Consider the following 12,500-nt stretch of genomic DNA (forward strand, 5'->3'; position numbering starts at 1 on the left):
TGCCCACCTCGTCCGATTAAAAGAGTGCAGTGTTATTTTCATTTTTTCGCGGTTAATCCAAGGTTTATGCTCAGCTTTGTTCTTCGTTTGGCCTCTCAAAATGAAACCGGGCCTTGAACAAAGCCGCAAATTGGAAAGTTTTTTGGAGGGATTCTGCAGACTTACCTATTTTGCCTAGTGGTTAGCTGTGGGTGATATTTATGTTCTGGTGACAACAATATATATTGGGTGGGGAGCCGATGATTGGAGTGAATCATTTGAAGCCGGACGGCTTGACGTTTACATTAACCACATGACTACATTTACTTACATTTACAATTACTCTAATGAGTTTGTGTAGCTTGGTCAGAAGTGAATACACACACACACACACACACACACACACACACACACACACACACACACACACACACACACACACACACACACACACACACACACACACACACACACACACACACACAAAGGTGTATGCACACACACACACACACTCTCTGTCTTTCTGGTTTTGATTAATATTGAGTCTCACAATTTCATTAAGTAATTGCCTTGGCTGGGCTGGACAATCCCTCCAACTGTCATTTAATTGGCCCAGTAATGATCCATTGACTGATCTAATATACATACGGATTTCAGAGCCCGGAATTCAATCACTTCTCATAGCTCAGCTGCTGTGTCACCGCATGGTTTCCCCAGCCTGAGGACGCACACTGTTCCTAAAGCAGTCATTCCTCATCCCTAGCCTAGTTATTTCTAATTTTTAGCCAGTTATTTCCAATTTCCGGCTGATGTTCAAACTATAAAAGCACAAATCTGTGGTTTATGGGGTATGAAATGACCAATTATGCGTAAATGTTTTAACCAAGCACACTGTTCCATGCAAGGTGTGGGATTTAACTAACCAATGGGAATTACTCGACCCATTGTGCCAAGATAGATATATAGTATATATATATATAAGACCTGCGTTTTGAATTCAAGCTTGTTTGAAACACAATCTATTAATGCCGTTATGCATTATGCATCTTTATTTGACTTTCAATCCGCTCGGAGGACTGCGCTTAGAAAGCTGCTATCGCTCAAACTGTTCTGCTATGTATTTTGCGACTGGGTCATATTTATATATCCCTATAATTCTGTTTTAATAATTCATCATCTATTGTTTATGTCACACAACTTGAAGCTTGGCCATTGTTCCAAGATATTAAAAAGCCTTTGCCCATATAGCCACGCTCAGCTCGTGTTAATGTAATGCTTGATATACTGCAACTCTGCTAATAAGCTACGCCAAAGCACCTTCCAATACTGTGAGTGTATATATTGTCTTTATCAAAGCACCAGTGAGAAATCCAACCACCAACCCTGGGTGTGTTAGGCAAGGGTTAGGGGTATAGTTAATTTCTCTCCCATCAACTATACCGGACCACCACTATTTTACTGCTTTTGTTTATTTTTGTTGTTTATGCCGTTGTTTCTCAGTTGTGTGTGTGTGTGTGTGTGTGTGTGTGTGTGTGTGTGTGTGTGTGTGTGTGTGTGTGTGTGTGTGTGTGTGTGTGTGTGTGTGTGTGTGTGTGTGCTTCATGTCTGTGTCTGTGTGTTCCATTGTGTGGCTTTGTGTGTGGATATTTGTCTTTGTGTGTCGGTGTCTTTGTGTCCCCTTGTGTGTGTGTGTTTTTGTGTGTGTGTCTGTTTGGGTATATCTATGCCTGTATGTGTCTGTCTTAATTTCTGTGTCTGTGTTTCATTGTGTGCCTGTGTGTGTGTGCCTATTTTACTGTGTGTGTCTCTATCTTTGTGTGTTTGCGTGTGTGTGTGTTTGTTTATGCCTAATAATAGAGAGCAATGTGTGGCCAAGCCCGATTGGGAAACACAGCGGATATTGCGCATTGGCAACCACCAACCTCCCTCCTCTTCCTCCTCCTCCTCCTCCTCCTCCTCCTCCTCCTCCTCCTCCTCCTCCTCGTGCCTGTCCCCCTAGGATCCTCCCGGGAGGTGCGGGCGTCCGTGGGCGTCTCGGAGCGCATCGTCCACAAGCTGAGAGGGAAGAGCGAGTTCACCGTGCTGGTGACGCTCAAACAGGAGCTCCTCAACTCCGGGGTCATCCTCTCCATTCACCACTCGGAGCAGAGGTAGGAACGCACCGAATCCACCCAAAACTGTCTGTTCCGATGCTGTCCCTACTTAGCCTGGCTCTACCAGACTCTCGTACTTCACTTCATTTCATTTCATTTGTACAGAGAGTCTGGACCTAATCAATTGACAAACGTTAACTCACTTGAAGGCGGGTGTCTGTTGAAGTCTAAAATGATTGGATCTGCCCAGTGCCACTCTGGATCTGCCATAACCAATCGCTAACGTTTGGTTGTTACGTATGTCATGCGCCGGGAATCACGCGCAGGTTGTACACAAACCAAACACCTTGCGCGTCTGCACGGAAATGTCCGTCAACGACAGCTGCAGGTTTTGTTCGTCGAATTTAATTTATCAGGGAAAAATTGCACATTGTAAATCAACTACCGACCTACAACAACAACTCAAACTGGCGTACGACTTCATCGTCATTGTTCTCAGACACGCCCTCTGTTCGCTGATTGGTGGCCGCTGTGGCGGCACAAGAAAACCAAATTACATACAGCAGGTCCAGACCTAGTACTGAAGGGAAATTCAAATTGAGCGGAAGTACTTAGGCTAGTCCCTACTCCCCCTTATCCCAACACCGCCATTCCACGCAATTGTTCTGTTTTGTGCGCTCCCTCTGTTGAGTGTAGGGTGTCCCTGGTCAATTGTGTTGTGTTTGTATGTTTGTGGTGTTTTCGTCCCGCGAACGGAGTACAAGCAGATGCTGGCTTCGTTCGGACAGGGGTAATCCGACAGGTCATACATGCTTTGGATTGAGCACGCATGCTCTGTTGGATTGAGTCTCAGTGTCTGACCACTGGCAAGATTTTCGAAGCCTCTGGATTAATTCGAAAATACCAGTCTGCCACTAAACCCAGGGAAAATATAATAATAATACATTTAAATGGAGGGTTTTGAAAATCGCAGACGCTATGATTGTGACATTATTCAGCATTTCCACCCTAGACCTCGCAGTGCCATGTGAATCACATGAATCGGTACAATGCGGGTTATGGAGTGTTGTTTGGAGGATGGCTGGTTGACACAGCCCGCGTCAGACCGATGTGAGTCTGGGTGAGGCTGCACACCTGTTGACACCCTGCGTTGAGAAATCAATGTGCACAGGTTAAACCAGCCATCCCCGGAAACACAATCAGGGAGAGATCTCCTGCATGGCATCATGCGACACCACCTGCTCTGTATCGTTATCATCTCAACCTCCGCCATAAACCGGTATTACCGTCTCCGCCCTGCGTCCTTAGGCCTAAAAAAAAAAAAGTTTGGTTCCTGTTGGTGGTCAGTTGAGGTCATGGGTAGGTAGGGAATTTATTTTATTTTTTTATTTTATTTTTTCCAGCGGCAGCGAATGATAGGTAGGTTGTTTTCATTTAAAAACGAGAAAATTCGCTCATCCTTGTACAGAATGAAGAGGTGCTGTACCAAAACGTAATTATAGTTTGCATCAAAAAAAAAAAAAAAAATTTTTTTTTTTTTTATTATTTTTTTTTATAAAGCTCATAAAATAATTTGGGTCGCACATAAATTGACAGGGTCGGTCGGAAACCGGAACCAAACAAATTTTTTTTTTAGGCCTTATGGTGGGGGAGCACCGGTAAAAACCACCGAGATGGAGGGTGGCAACCACCTAGGAGGACACTGTCACAGCCCTATTTTCTATATAAATGACTGTTAGAAACGTGGAAACATACCTGTCAAGCTGCCTGGTTGACGGAGGCCTATGCACACCGAAGCCAGCGGCATCATGGGGACAGCGGAGACTGTGGACCAATCATTTCCCCCCCCACATATTCACAGACCAATTACTGGGGATAAGCAGCAGCAGTTTACCGTGCTTATGCTTGGCGTTGATTTGCCACCCTGGGAGATCAGAACAGCAATATGAATATAATTTGTCATAATGTCTCGATAGAGCTCTTTCGACATAAGAGTCAGCAGAGAGAGGAGACGTCACAGAGCTGTTAATGACTCCTTCCCTCCCTCCCCCATCACTAGCACCATCCCCCACATCCCCCATCACCACCAACACTACCACCATCATCATCAGCTTCTCCACCAACACCATCATCAGCAACATCAAAACCCCCGCACTTCCAGAATGAAGGCATTTAATTCATACCGGGGACGCTCCATCTATTAGATGAGGGCCGGTGCATCAATCCATCCCACCGTTCCTCTTAAGTGTCCCCCGTGATGCCGTTGTGAATAATGCCCAAAGAGAAACCGTTCCAGCTCCGGATGGGCCCATCCTTAAAAGCAGTGGCGGCGCTGATGACCATATTGGCAGCTTCCTCCATTAGCGTCACTCCCGGCGGGCTGAATCACCGTCCGGTGAAGACCAGGACTCTCCCGGAATACCAATGCAATCTCATGTGTTAAGCTAAGCTGATCCCATCCCCCCCCCCCCAAAAAAAAGTCCCCAGTTCCCAAATGCGCTACTGTTGTTTTGACTTGATGATGTTGCACATAATAGGTCGACACCATCTGCCACTTGGCTTGCCGTCTCATGATGGGATTATTCTTTGAATGATGGGTGGAGAACAGCATTGGCTGAAGCATCGCTGTTGTCTGGCTAATGGACCACCTGAGCAATCGCTCCGCTGCTGGCACTCCAGTCAAATCATTCTGGACTGGTTTTTAACAAGGCCTGCGACTAATGATTATTTCCCACAAATACGAGTATTAATCATTTGTTGTAGCGATGCCATGAATAATCTATCTCAAGATAGCGAAGCCCCGAAGTGATGTCTTGAATTTGCGTTTCTGCAGCAATTCTTTTCAGATAATTTTTTTCTGATGATTTATTTTACTGCACTCTGAGGCAATATAATAAAGATTAAAAAAATGAATGAAAGTCGATCAACTGAATAATCAACGAATAACCAACGGAACATTTTAGCACAGGTGTCAACAATGAGTAGCTCTCCTTAGGCTCTCTTAAGTCCCCATACTGGGACCCCTGTCCTGTGAATAGTCCTAAGACCCCCTGTCCTGGGACTGTTGGCCCCATCTCAGGACCCTGAGACCCCCCCTTCCTGTCCTGGGACTGTTGACCCATCTCAGGACCCATGGGCCTGCCCTGAACCCCCCCCCCCCCCCCCCCCTTTCCTTGGACTGTCGGACTGCGGGCCTTGTCCTGTGACCGTTCACAGCATCCCTCCTGGGATCATTTTTCTGACCTAGTAAAGCACATGAAGCTTGCTGTTAACACAGCTCTCTCTCTCTCTCTCTCTCTCTCTCTCTCTCTCTCTCTCTCTCTCTCTCTCTCTCTCTCTCTCTCTCTCTCTCTCTCTCTGTCCCTCCATATCTCGCTATCTCTCCTTGTCTCTCTCTCTCCCATTCTCTCCCTCCCTCCCCCTCTCTCTCTCTCTCCCTCCCTCCCGTCCTCCCTCTCTCTCTCTCTCTCTCTCTCTCTCTCTCTCTCTCTCTCTCTCTCTCTCTGTCTCTGTCTCTCTCTCTCTCTCCCTCCCTCCCGCCCTCCTCTCTGTCTCTCTCGCTTTCTCTCTCTCTCTCACTCTCTCTCTCGCTCTCTCTCCATTTCTCTCAATCACTCCCTCCTACTCTCTCTCTCCCTCCCTCCTCCCTCCCCCCCCTCTCTCTCTCTCTCCCTCCCCCCCCCTCTCTCTCTCTCTCTCCTTCCCCCCCCCTCTCTCTCTCTCTCTCTCTCTCTCTCTCCCTCCCCCCCCTCTCTCTCTCTGTCTCTCTCTCTCTCTCTCCCTCCCCCCCTCTCTCTCTCCCTCCCCCCCTCTCTCTCTCTCTCTGTCCCTCCCCCCCCCTCTCCCCCAGGTTCCTGGAGCTGGAGAGCAGCGGGCAGCGCAGCGAGATCCGCCTCCACTACCGCACCAAGGGCCAGCAGCCGCACACGGAGGTGTTCCCCTACAGCCTGGCCGACAACCAGTGGCACAAGGTGTCCGTGTCGGTCAGTGCCTCGCACGTCATCCTGCACGTGGACTGCAACAGGTAGGGGGGGGGGGGGGGGGCTTTCCAAGGTTGATTAGGCCTTTTCAAAGGCGTGGCTGCACATGCATCATGTTGTTATAATGAGGCGTAATTAAAAGTGATTCGTAACTTCTCGGTGATGTATTGCATGGGCACCGGGGAATCAGCGTTGTAATCAGGCCTCGTCGTTTTCAGAGTTGTTATCGCTTTTTCAAAGAAGATGCATCCTCAGTGTTTTTTAGCCAATGTCGAGTCGTCTTACCCAGCATTGTCTGGCGATGCATGGGTGTGGTCAAGTGAGTTGCTTTGAAACAGGCTTCTTTAAGCAGTAAGATTACACAACTTGAGCTAAACTATGTATTGCTGTTTAAAAGAAAAGGTGAGCAAAAATAATTGTGGAATGCAACGACTGTGTATGATGAATGATGAAGGATTTATGATGATTCTGAAATAAAAAAAATATGTCTATAAGGACTTCTGGACCTCTGGACCTCTGTAACCGATGATGTGATCTGTGTTTGTGGGGAAGGATCTATGAGCGGGTGGTGGAGATTCCCTACATGGACATCCCTGAAGATGCCTCCTTCTGGTTGGGACAGAGGAACGCTGCTCACGGCTTCTTCAAGGTGAGACTTCTTCTTAAAACTGAAAACACACGCAAACATAGAAAGACACACACACACACACACACACACACACACACACACACACACACACACACACACACACACACACACACACACACACAAGCGTACAAACACACATACACAAATGCTCTTTGTCGACTACTAACTGCAAAACACACATGCTCGCACACATGCACGCACAAACACACACATATACACATACTGTTCAACGATCAAACAGCAAGAATAAACAAACAAATGCATTTTATTTGTGTTACAAACTTCATAGATTTAATTTAGTTTATAAAATCTGTGATTTAATTGCCTTATAGCCTTTTGTATAATTAAATAGAACTAAAGTCTGTCCATGAATATATTGTGTGTGTGTGTCTGTCTGTGTGTGTGTGTGTGTGTGTGTGTGTGTGTGTCTGTGCGGGAGACAGAGTCAAGCCTATTGGTTTGTTTCACCCCCCTCAAACCCTGCAAGCGCACAAGCTTGTGTGGCCCTCAAAGTGCTTATAACATGTTTTATTTATGACTGTTGTGTCTTTGTTTAGTCACATTTCCCCAAGACCTGCCATTGTAATTTCAGGGTAGCATTTCCCAGCCCTAGGAATGGCCATTGTCTTAGTTACTTTTGGTAGTTTCTTTGTGTTTTAAGTCATTGTTTTCCCCCTTCCATTACTCCACTGCTAAGAACAATGTAATTATCCACAGAAAACCTCAACGTGCAGACTTTGGAGAAATCATTAAAAAAAACGGCCTCAGGGCTTGCTCATTAAACAATGTCCATAGCCTATTGTTTATCTGACGGGAAGACATATACTGCACTCTCCACTCCTCCTCCACCTCCTCCTCCTCTCCCCAGTCGACTCCTACTGGGAGATGGGGAGTTGGCCACAACGCTTGTAATCAACTGTGTTGGTGGCAAGCATTGTGTTTCATGGTGACATCTACCGCAGGTCAAGTGTGTGTGTGTGTAGATGTGTGCCCCGTGTGGGTTTCACGTCTGCTGAGTGTGTGTGAGTGCATTTGTCCTCAAGTGTTGTTGAGTGTGTGTGTTTGTGTATGTCCATGCATGGTTTTTCTATCCCCCCACCGGTTTGGGTTTCTGTCTGTGCTAATTGGCAGACTATGAGGTCAGTGACTAATCTTGTCACGTAGAGCTCTGCAGCCTTTCAGGAAAGCTCTGATTAGTTCCCAGGAAAGACAGGCTTTTCTTCCTTGGAAAATACTTCTTCATTAGCACAAACGATCTGCAGTGTTCTCTCTCTCTCTCTCTCACTCTCCCGCTCTCTCTCTCTCTCTCCCTCTCCCGCTCTTGCACTCTTTCTCTCACTCTCTCTCTTTCTCTCTCTCTCCCGCTCTCACTCTCTTTCTCTTTCTCTTGCCCCTCTCTCTCTCTCTCTCTCTCTCTTCCACTCTCTCTCTCTCTCTCTCTCTCTCTCTCTCTCTCTCTCTCTCTCTCTCTCTCTCTCTCTCTCTCTCTCTCTCTCTCTCTCTCTCTCTCAGTCTCTGTCTCTGTCTCTATAACACATACTTGCACACACACACACACACACACACACACACACACACACACACACACACACACACACACACACACACACACACACACACACACACACACACACACACACACACACACACACACACACCACATGTCTTTGTTTGGACTTTCAGGGTGCAGGTGAAGATGTGAGAATGACAATCTTACCACTGATTGCGAAGACTTCTTTTATGATTTCTCAGCTAGGCTTGTCACTTAAAATATCCTCGACAGCCTTCCAACAAAGATAGATAGACAGATAAAGTTGAGGTCATAGACTCTGCAACTCTCTTATATTAATTATGGCCGTGTGACTCTGTTTATATTGTACTGTGGTTTTTTAACAAGAAGGCGATTTCGAAGTTGCAGTTGCCGTAATAGTCCTGCTTCATGAGATTATTTTTAACTGCTCCCAACATTCTGTTTCCTTCCTCCATTTTATATATTCAGGCATTGGTAATGTTGGTAGAACCGCAAGCTTCCTTTTTGCAGATTCAATAAAAGAATAATATTGAAGATAAATCATTTTTTTGATATTTATATTATTATTTTTTCGTCTTCTTCTATGCTGGAGGATTCCTGACTGTTGGTTGTTTTTGTAAAATACTCTTCTAAAGTTTGAACGTTCTGTATTTCAGTTTATATTGAATGTGTATCTCTGAGGAAGTCGGGGGTTTCTATGGTTTTGATGTCTTTACCCACAGAGATAGGAAGACATTTGTTATTGGTTTTTATTGGACAGAAAATACTTTGCTCAAGTTTTTACACATAATTTTTACACCGTAATTTGAAGTAGCTTTGAAAGAAAAACACATTTGCTTAAGTTACAGTACCAGAAGAACTGCATTGAGGGAAATAAATGGGCCAGGTTACCATGGTGACTGGGAGTGTGTGTGTGTGTGTGTGTGTGTGTGTGTGTGTGTGTGTGTGTGTGTGTGTGTGTGTGTGTGTGTGTGCATTTGTTGGTGTGCATCTGTTTGTTTGTGTGTGTGTGTGTATGCATTATTTTTGTATATAACTGCGTGTATATAGTATCTTCTTGGTTATCACGAAGGCTATGAAATGGAGCTTTTGTATTAAATTGATTCTGTGTCTAATGTTTGAGACCGGATGGACAGGGCCAAATGTTTTGTGTACAGTACACTGATCGTATTGGTTCACTGTGCATCCAATTGGAATCCAATTATGAGATGGTTTGTGGGGGGGGGGGGGGGGGGGGGGACCACCAGGAAGCAGGCTGTCTCCGAAATGAACGCCTCAATATGCGCAGTATGACATTCAATAACATATTGAAACATATTCTGTTTGGGGAGTCTCCGGCTGACTTAACATTATTACTGGCCGCACGTACACACGAGCACACACACACGAGCACACACACACGCACGCACACGCACACACCCAAACGCACACAGAAGATAGTAATATCTTTATCAATTCTGCATACTTCCCATTCTCCTTCCTCAGATACCCAACATCTACTCTATCCAACCCTTTTATATTTAACTATAGTATAGTACTCAAATATAACCTTGGCTGTGTCTTTGTTTGCCTCTGTTTGTATGTGTGTGTGTGTGTGTGTGTGTGTGTGTGTGTGTGTGTGTGTGTGTGTATCTGAATGTGAATCTTTGTTCGGGTGTGTATGGGTATGTGTGCGTGTGCCTGCCTATGTCTGTCTGTGTTTGTGCGTGTGCGCCTTTGTGTGTGCTTGCGTGTGCGTGCTCATGTGTGTGTGTGTGTGTGTAGGGAGTGATGCAGGATGTGGAGGTGCTAGTGATGCCACAGGGCTATATCTCCCAGTGTCCAGACCTCAACAGAAGTAAGTACCCTATATACACTCTATCTCCCTCCTGCATGTAACTCCTTATGTAATTACAGCACTACCATATCTCACAGTATCAGTTAATACATAGTCCAACCCACTCGTCTGAAAACATTTTGAGTAATGTTCAGACGTTTTTATTTTTTTATCATCCGTTTCTAATGCATATTTTTGTCATCATGTCACGATCAACATTACATACACATCGGAAATGCATCAATGTTAAATTATACAACACTGTGTATAATATTCAATATATAATATATAATATATAATATATGTTTTCTCAAAAGATTCTCCGACAAATGTATTCCAAAATACATAATTAATTTACATTACAAATACTGCATTTACTACTACTTCAAATCCGAGGCACAGCGGCCACTGAACACTCAGACTCCCTCAGAACAACACAAGCAGAGATACCGTCGCTGGGATGTTGTGCTGTCGTCCCCAGCCCCTATAGTCTGGCCGGGAGACTGTCGCTCTGCCTGCCCTCACTGTGTACACTGTGCCGGCTCGCAGCGGCTGTTATGAATTCACCTGTCAACAGTAAAAGGGCAAGGAGGATCGATACTGAGTCACCCTCATGGATAGCCGCACCAGTGTGCTCACGCATTCAATGGACCACACGTACACGCACGCACCCACCCTTCCACTCACGCACGCATGCGCACACGTATGCACGTATGCACGCACACACCTTCAAACGCACAGGCTTTCAGAGGGCTGGATAAGCCCGCAGATCAAAGCCTGCGTAGAAAGGTTCCCTATCTGGGTCCAAGATGCGTTTTTTAATCAGGTTGCCGTGAACGTAGTATTCCTTTGCGAAACCAAATGTATTATCTTGTTTTTTCGGACTGGCGAAGAATAGGTTTTAATAAAATGTATCTATGAAAGTGAGGTGTAATTTCGCTGATGCAAAACTGAACATAAGTCGAAACAAACACAAGCAATTAACTAAATAATAGCTGAGACATCAAATTAGTGCATAGATAGCGTGTTGTCTAATGAGCGGCCATGTGGCTTGCAGGATAAGACCAAACATTGATTAATTCGGATAATTATGTCATTGTGCTCTCAGCCACTAATATAACCAGAAGAAAAGCTTCGCCCAATTAGCTTTATCTTTTTAATGAATACCCGTTTTACCACCTACACGTAGTATTTAAAATGTATCCGATGAACGTAAAGTCTTGGTTCTAGTTTGTGCGGTCTGTGATGTGAAAAGTTCTGCTCATAAATCATCGTCTTGCGTTTCCCAGCCTGCCCGACTTGCAATGATTTCCACGGGCTGGTGCAGAAGATTATGGAGCTCCAGGATATCCTGGCCAAAACCTCCGGCAAGGTAAGGTCAAGCAGCACGATGCGGTGGTGCATCCTGGGAAACATTGAACCTCTAAAGCATCTCACTAGCTTTGATAGTGGTACAAAAGCCCGGATAATCTGCCGTGTTTAGTTTCCAACCTCGTCTTTTCTTTCAGAACTGTGACCTTAACGTAGGATCTTATCTGGCCTGTTGAAACCTTTAGAAACCTACCTTACTAGTCTTTGATAAGCTGAATGTGTGTCTTCTACCTGATCCAGCTCACAAAGGGTTAGGGACCAAATAATGACTTCAATAATGATCTTAATGCATATCCATTTGGCTCGAGCCATGTGTCCCTCACTTCTGACCTACGGCATTCTCTAGGATCACATGAGGATACAGATGATTATGATTATGATGAATATGATGATGAGGATGACGATAATGATGATGATGATGATGATGATGATGATCTACAACCCGTGCTCAGGAGTGAGGCTGACTTCCTGTTCCTGTTCTGGTCTTTTCATTCATTTTTTTCATTATTTCTGCGGTGGGTGTGGTGGTGGTGGTGGTGCTGCTGCTGCTGATGGTGTTATGAGCAGCTGTCCAGGGCGGAGGAGAAAATGAACGGCCTGGACGGATGCTATTGTGAGAGGACCTGCAGCGTCAAGGGAGTGGTCTACCGGGAGGATGAGGGATGGACAGATGGCTGCAGGAACTGCACGTGCACGGTGGGGCTCACTCTGGGATGGGGTACTGTGCTGTGTGTGTGTGAGTGAGTGAGTGAGTGCGTGTGCATGTCCGAGTGTGTTTGTGTGACGTTAATGAATGTTGGCTACTCTACTTGTGATTATTGGTGGTGGAGGTTTTCTTTGTGTGTGTGTGTGTGTGTCTGTGTGTGTGTGTGTGTGTGTGTGTGTGTGTGTGTGTGTGTGTGTCTGTGTGCGTGTGTGTGTGTGTGTGGGTAAGTGTGTCTGCAAATATGTGAATGGAGGTTCATAGAGAGTGTAATGTCTAACATATTTGCAGTCTTACTATTCTACGATTAGTGTGTGGGTGTGTGTGTGTGTGTGTGTCTTTGCGTGCGTGCATGCAGCGTGGGGCTTGCCTTTTGTT

At 45.5% G+C, this 12,500-nt stretch overlaps 1 protein-coding gene across 1 annotated transcript in view; it reads left to right on the forward strand.

The window, feature by feature from the left end:
- Window positions 1-12,500, forward strand: part of nell2a (neural EGFL like 2a) — an 87,913-nt gene that overhangs the window by 9,685 nt on the left and 65,728 nt on the right. Inside the window, exons 3-8 of the mRNA XM_030366731.1 lie at window positions 1,979-2,129; window positions 5,923-6,096; window positions 6,605-6,701; window positions 9,997-10,069; window positions 11,338-11,420; window positions 11,987-12,115. Coding sequence (XP_030222591.1) covers window positions 1,979-2,129; window positions 5,923-6,096; window positions 6,605-6,701; window positions 9,997-10,069; window positions 11,338-11,420; window positions 11,987-12,115 — 707 coding nt within the window. The remainder of the gene's footprint in view (window positions 1-1,978; window positions 2,130-5,922; window positions 6,097-6,604; window positions 6,702-9,996; window positions 10,070-11,337; window positions 11,421-11,986; window positions 12,116-12,500) is intronic.

The sequence above is a fragment of the Gadus morhua genome, chromosome 9, assembly GCF_902167405.1.
Source record: "Gadus morhua chromosome 9, gadMor3.0, whole genome shotgun sequence".
Taxonomy (NCBI): Eukaryota; Metazoa; Chordata; class Actinopteri; order Gadiformes; family Gadidae; genus Gadus; species Gadus morhua.